Source organism: Podarcis erhardii (genome assembly GCF_964252035.2).
Source record: "Podarcis erhardii genome assembly, chromosome: 13".
Classification (NCBI taxonomy): Eukaryota; Metazoa; Chordata; class Lepidosauria; order Squamata; family Lacertidae; genus Podarcis; species Podarcis erhardii.
The window spans coordinates 11,791,995-11,797,342 of record NC_138502.1 but is presented as its reverse complement, the minus strand read 5'-3'; the positions used below and the strand labels follow the sequence as shown (position 1 = coordinate 11,797,342).

The 5,348-nt window shown below is 43.5% G+C and overlaps 1 protein-coding gene across 1 annotated transcript; it reads right to left on the bottom strand.

Moving 5' to 3' along the window:
• Nucleotides 1-926: 926 nt before the first annotated feature.
• Nucleotides 927-4,788, bottom strand: LOC309327582 (perforin-1-like). The gene is given in 4 exon segments (XM_081836874.1): nt 927-2,349; nt 3,731-4,082; nt 4,085-4,324; nt 4,557-4,788. Coding segments are annotated over 3 exon segments (1,239 nt in total). The 5' UTR covers nt 4,293-4,324; nt 4,557-4,788; the 3' UTR covers nt 927-1,670.
• Between the last annotated feature and the right edge of the window lie 560 nt (nt 4,789-5,348).

Here is a 5,348-nt window from a genome sequence, read left to right as displayed (position 1 = left end):
ATGGATAAGTTGCACCCAGATGCCTTTAGTGTTTGCAAAGTAGAATGGGTAAGGATAGGGGGCTGACAGGGCTCAACATTGGGGTTCACCACTCTTCGTCTTGTCTTACACACACACACACACACACACACACACACACACACACACAATGTTGTCAGAGAAGCTGCCAAGAAAGCCCTTCCTCCCCTTACCACCACATTCAGCCTTTGTGACTCACTTATAATTCAAACCTTGTTTTCCAGAATTGGAAACCGCTGTAAAGGAGGCAAGTAATAAAGCAGAAGAATCTTAATCCTGTTTGATTAGGGGAGCCATTGTCCCCGTTGTATCCCATGTAACTATCAGAATTTTAGCTTGGGGTTTGAAACTTGAGATCTGTGCTAGACGTGCCTAGAGCTCATGATATCCAGAAATCATGAGTTCAGCCCAGAAATGTTTTGCTCAAATCACACAGAGGTTAAGGGGTTCTGCCCTCCTTGCCATCTGTCCACCACTATTCATTCTTGCATATTGCATGAGGTCCATATTTGCTTCTGTTCTTGAATCAGTTTTTCAAAAATCCTTAATGCACTCTATCTTAAGCACTTTTGTAACCATGATAAATTAAAGGCGATATTTACTGTTCCTTTCTGTTGGGGATAATTCAAACTGAAATTCCCAGGTGTCAAAAAAGGTTGTTTATGTATGCTACTACTGCGGCTTGTGTTTTGTTAGCCCCCAAATGGAAAACGAGCAAGGTTCCAATTAAAGAAGAATGGCAACTTAAGTTGACAGTTTATGCGCAGCTTGCAGACTTAACATATGGAATAAGAGAACAAGAAGAACATATGTTTATAGAAGATTGGAAAACGTTTATTGAATATATGGAAAATAATTGTGTACAGCTGAAAATGCTGGCAGCATTAAGATAAATTCAATAGTGAAAACAAGTTTTGATGGATGCAATAAAGGAATACTGAATGGTATAGTTGTTGTAAAATATGCAGGGATTTATGATATGTACAGTGAACCATGGAAAGAGAAGAAGGGAAATCATTGATATCTTAAGAATGTAAAATGAGTATTTTAAATTGTAAAACAAAACAAAACTATACCCATATTTACTGTTGTTCATCTTCACCACAGATTGCAGTAAGCAGCTATTAAATGCAGATAGGGTAGCTGTTAAGTAACTTTGGCTGATTCTTTCAATGAACCTGCCTACTTCTTCAGCATAAGGTCCTGAAACATACGGAAAAGGATGGTTGGGGAGGGAACTAATTGAAATAAGAAGTGGGCAGCCGTAAGGGGACGTAATTATGACAGGAAGGGCCACTCAATGTGTGACCACAAACAAGCGTGTAATAATAATCAAAGTGCCCATGTGTCGCAGGACATTTGTGCCAGATAGTACCAGCTCCAGCCTGCAGGTTATGGCCACAGTGGCCTAAAATACGATCGCCCCACAGGTTTTTGTTCCAGAGCTGCACTTCAAAGATGTCGTGGCCTGACAGTGTGACAGCCCCAAAATCAATAGGTTCAGTCCACCAGGGGTTATTGTTATGTGGGATGACGATGGTCCTCCTTTCCTGACCGTGGAAGAAAATTTTGACATAACCATCAGTGATACCTAACCAGTTACCCCTAAGGTTGTATCCTCTGTGCACAATAAATTTGAGATGTGCTCTGCCTCACTCCCAGGCACAGCACATATTGCTGTGGAAGCTGCCGTGATGACAGTGGCAGGTGCATTCCTCATCTGAGCTCTGAGAGCTCCAGCGCGGACACGGTTGTGAACAGTTCCTCTTCAGGGCCCTCTGGTTTATATAGTGCATGATGGATTGCTTCAGCAAATCCCTCCTTGGATCCCTTTGGTTCAACAAGGTGTGCAAGGGTAGGAGAGAATAGGAAACCAGCCCAGGCTTTGTTTTTGCACTCTCCATCCATGCAGAGAAGTTCTGGGCTCCAGGTTTAGAGAAGAGAATCTCTGCTCGCTTCTCTCCTCCCACAATTTCAGTGTGTTGCTTGGCGTAAGCATCATGGAAGATTCCACGAATGTAAGTCCTCCGGAGATCTTCACACTTAGAACTCAGGGAAGCGGACCCAAATAACCACTTGTGTCCCAGAGAAACCTCCCAGCCCAAACAGCTTTCAAAGCTGGAAGCAGTAATGCCCCACAGAGCCATCTTGCATGTCTGCACAGCCAGCAGGTGGCGCAATCGCCCGCCCACCTGCACATTGCTGATGTAGTGGGTGCCATAGATGTCGATAAAATGCTGGTATTCCTCAGAGTTATTCCTCCTTGGCAGACTGGCCAGAGCGCGGGAGAAATGGGAGGCTAGGAGTGAGCGTCTATGGCGGAGTCTCAGCCTGCTCAAGAAGAAAAAAGGAGGAGCAGAATAAGCAAAGATAAATAGTGTTATCCACAACCACATACTTCCATCTGTATGACAGAAGAGAAGCCTGAGGTGTCCATCTTTTTTTTATTCTAGCTCCCATCAGCCCAAGCCAGCATGGCCAATGGTCAGGGACGCAGCCTAATAAATTGTTATTGGCAGTTATAGTTTGCAGGATAAAATGCACATATTAGTTTATTTATATCTACTGATCAGACAGGCTTTATTCCTAGACAGAACATTGTTGACATGATCCAAAGGGTAAAGATAAAGAATTTGGAAATTATTTATCTCTCTAGACACATTCACAGTTTGACAGTGTGTAATGGGTGTTTCTGGAAATGTTGTTTTAATTATTATTATTATTTATTTCAGGAAACAATTTTATATTTAATTGGCCAACAATACTTGGGGTTGTCATCAGAAACAGTCACAAAGGGGTTCTCTACTTTAAGAGAAGTCAGGGCATCGTTTGTTCCCAGTGCTATTTGCATTTGTCATAGAAACTCTGGATAAAAGAATTAGATCCATTCTAATATCACGGGGGTATGCATTCTGGGAGTAGAACATTCCATAGGTTCATTTGCTAATGACATCATTGTAATGTTGTCCAATCCCAAGCGAGCAATCTCTCCCCTTTGTGAAAATTTATATGGTTTTTATGCCATTGCTGGCCTTGAAATAATTGCTCCATATCTATTAAGCATTTCAATTTCCCCATATTAGAACAAAACATATATTTGCCAATTCAGAGTTTCATCCTGAACAATCCTGGAATTTGTTATTTATTAAGGGTGCTGGGAATTGTAGCTTTGTGAGGGGGAAATTACAGTTCCCTGGCTACTTTGGGGGAAGTCAGGTGTTCTTCCTCCTCCCAAAGATACTTCTTCCCCTCGTAAAGGCTTCCTTGAAATTCTTGCAACTCAGAAAACGAGAAGCACAAAAACACTGATTTTACCTAAAACACATGTATCAATTTTCTGCTGTCAAATGTTGGTAACTTTACAGCATATTGTGCTTCAACGAAATGGGCTGTCTCTATCAAGGACCCCTATAGAAGAGTTTGGATTTGATATCCCGCTTTATCACTACCCTAAGGAGTCTCAGGGCGGCTAACATTCTCCTTTCCCTTCCTCCCCCACAATAAACACTCTGTGAGGTGAGTGGGGCTGAGAGACTTCAGAGAAGTGTGATTAGCCCAAGGTGACCCAGCAGCTGCATGTGGAGGAGCGGAGACGCGAACCCGGTTCACCAGGTTACGAGTCCACCACTCTTAACCACTACACCACACTGGCTCTTATCTTATTACTTACTCTGACCAGCCAACTATGGCTCTGTAGGGTACTGGTGCTCACCTGTAGTATGCACAGGAGACCTCTTGCCTCACAAAAATATGGCTGTCCTGGCAGGATTTCTCATGTGCATAAATAGCCATCCGGGAGTGAGATCCAGCAAGGGCCACCCGCATCTTAGGCAGCTCCAGCCCTGCTTTGCTTAACACTGTGCCTAACCCCAGCTCTGCTTTCCAGTCGTTCTTCACCTCCTTGGCCATTGAATTTGCGACATCCACATCCAAATTCTCAATGGAACTGCTGACATCCTGATGGCACGTATGAAGTACTCGCCAGTCCACGCCAGCTAAGGGGAGTTTCTGCAGCTTCCCCTTCATCAAGGGATTCCGGCAGAGGATGCACGTCCCATTGGGCCCTGCCATTGGCTGGTGTCCACCACAAACGCTCCCTTTCTCTCCAGTGAGGTGATGTCCACCCCCTCGCCAATGAAGCTGTGGCCGGGCACAAAGCTGTCCTGCTTCATGCAGATGGATCTGTGGAATATTTGGCAGGGGCTGGGAGTTGTTGGTGGAAGTTGGAGGAGGAAGAGGAGGAAGGCTGCAAGGAAGAGGTGCTGTTTGGACATGACTGCTCCAATCGAAAAGCTTGTAAATTACCCTAGGGAATAAAACAGAGAGGTCATGTTTACACCGTGTGGGCATTTCTCATCTTTTTCAGTTCAGCTCATGAGGGACTTTCAGCCTGTGGGTCTCATCAGGGGTATTTGGTGAGGTATACATTCATTCATAAACAGCAGCAACAGCAACAGTAGTGGAATTAGTGGCAGCTGCAGTAATAATAATAATAATAATAATAATAATAATAATAATAATAATAGTGGCAACCTTACCTGTTCCTTCTTTTCCAAATTGCTTCTCCCTCTCAGTGTATTACACCGCGCTACAAGTGGCTTTTATCCCATGTTCTTACCCATATGTTGTTGTTGTTTTCAGTTCCCAGCCTCTCCCACCGACCTTTCATATTCTCTATGAACCAATACTGGATATGTGAACATTCGCTCACCCCTCCTCCTCTAAACAAACAGGACATTCTCAACAAATAAGATTCTTCTGCCTTGCTGCTTTTCTCCTTTCTAGCTGTTTCCAATTCTGGACAACAAGGAGTGAGAGAGTCAATGGCTGGATGTGGTGGTGAGAGGAAGGGCTTCCTTGGCGGCTTCTCTGAAAACACGTGTGCGTTTGCGTGTGTGTGTAAGACAAGATGAAGAATGGTGAACCCCAATGTTGAGCCCCCTCAGCACCCTGTCCTTATCCAGTCTACTATTGCACAAAAGGCATCTGGGAGCAATTTAATGCTTCCAGTGTGCCATTCCTGGTTCGAAAGAAGGACTGTGAGAATCATGGAGTCAAGAACGCCTTCCTTTGCACATTAAAAAAACAAAACAAAAGATTTTGTAAGGGTTATTCTTTGTTTGCCTTACCAGATCCCAGTGACTAGGAAAGGTTCCTTGGGCTAGCAAGTCTGAGAGGACAACTTCAAATTCTTCTCTTTTGGGGTTTAAAATTTAAGAAATCAAAAACAATCATACTGAAATAGAGAGAGGCCCCTGGTGTGAAAAAAAATCTTTTTGTGAGAAACTTCCTTATAAAGAAGCCATTGTTTTTGTTTGTTTTTAATAGAA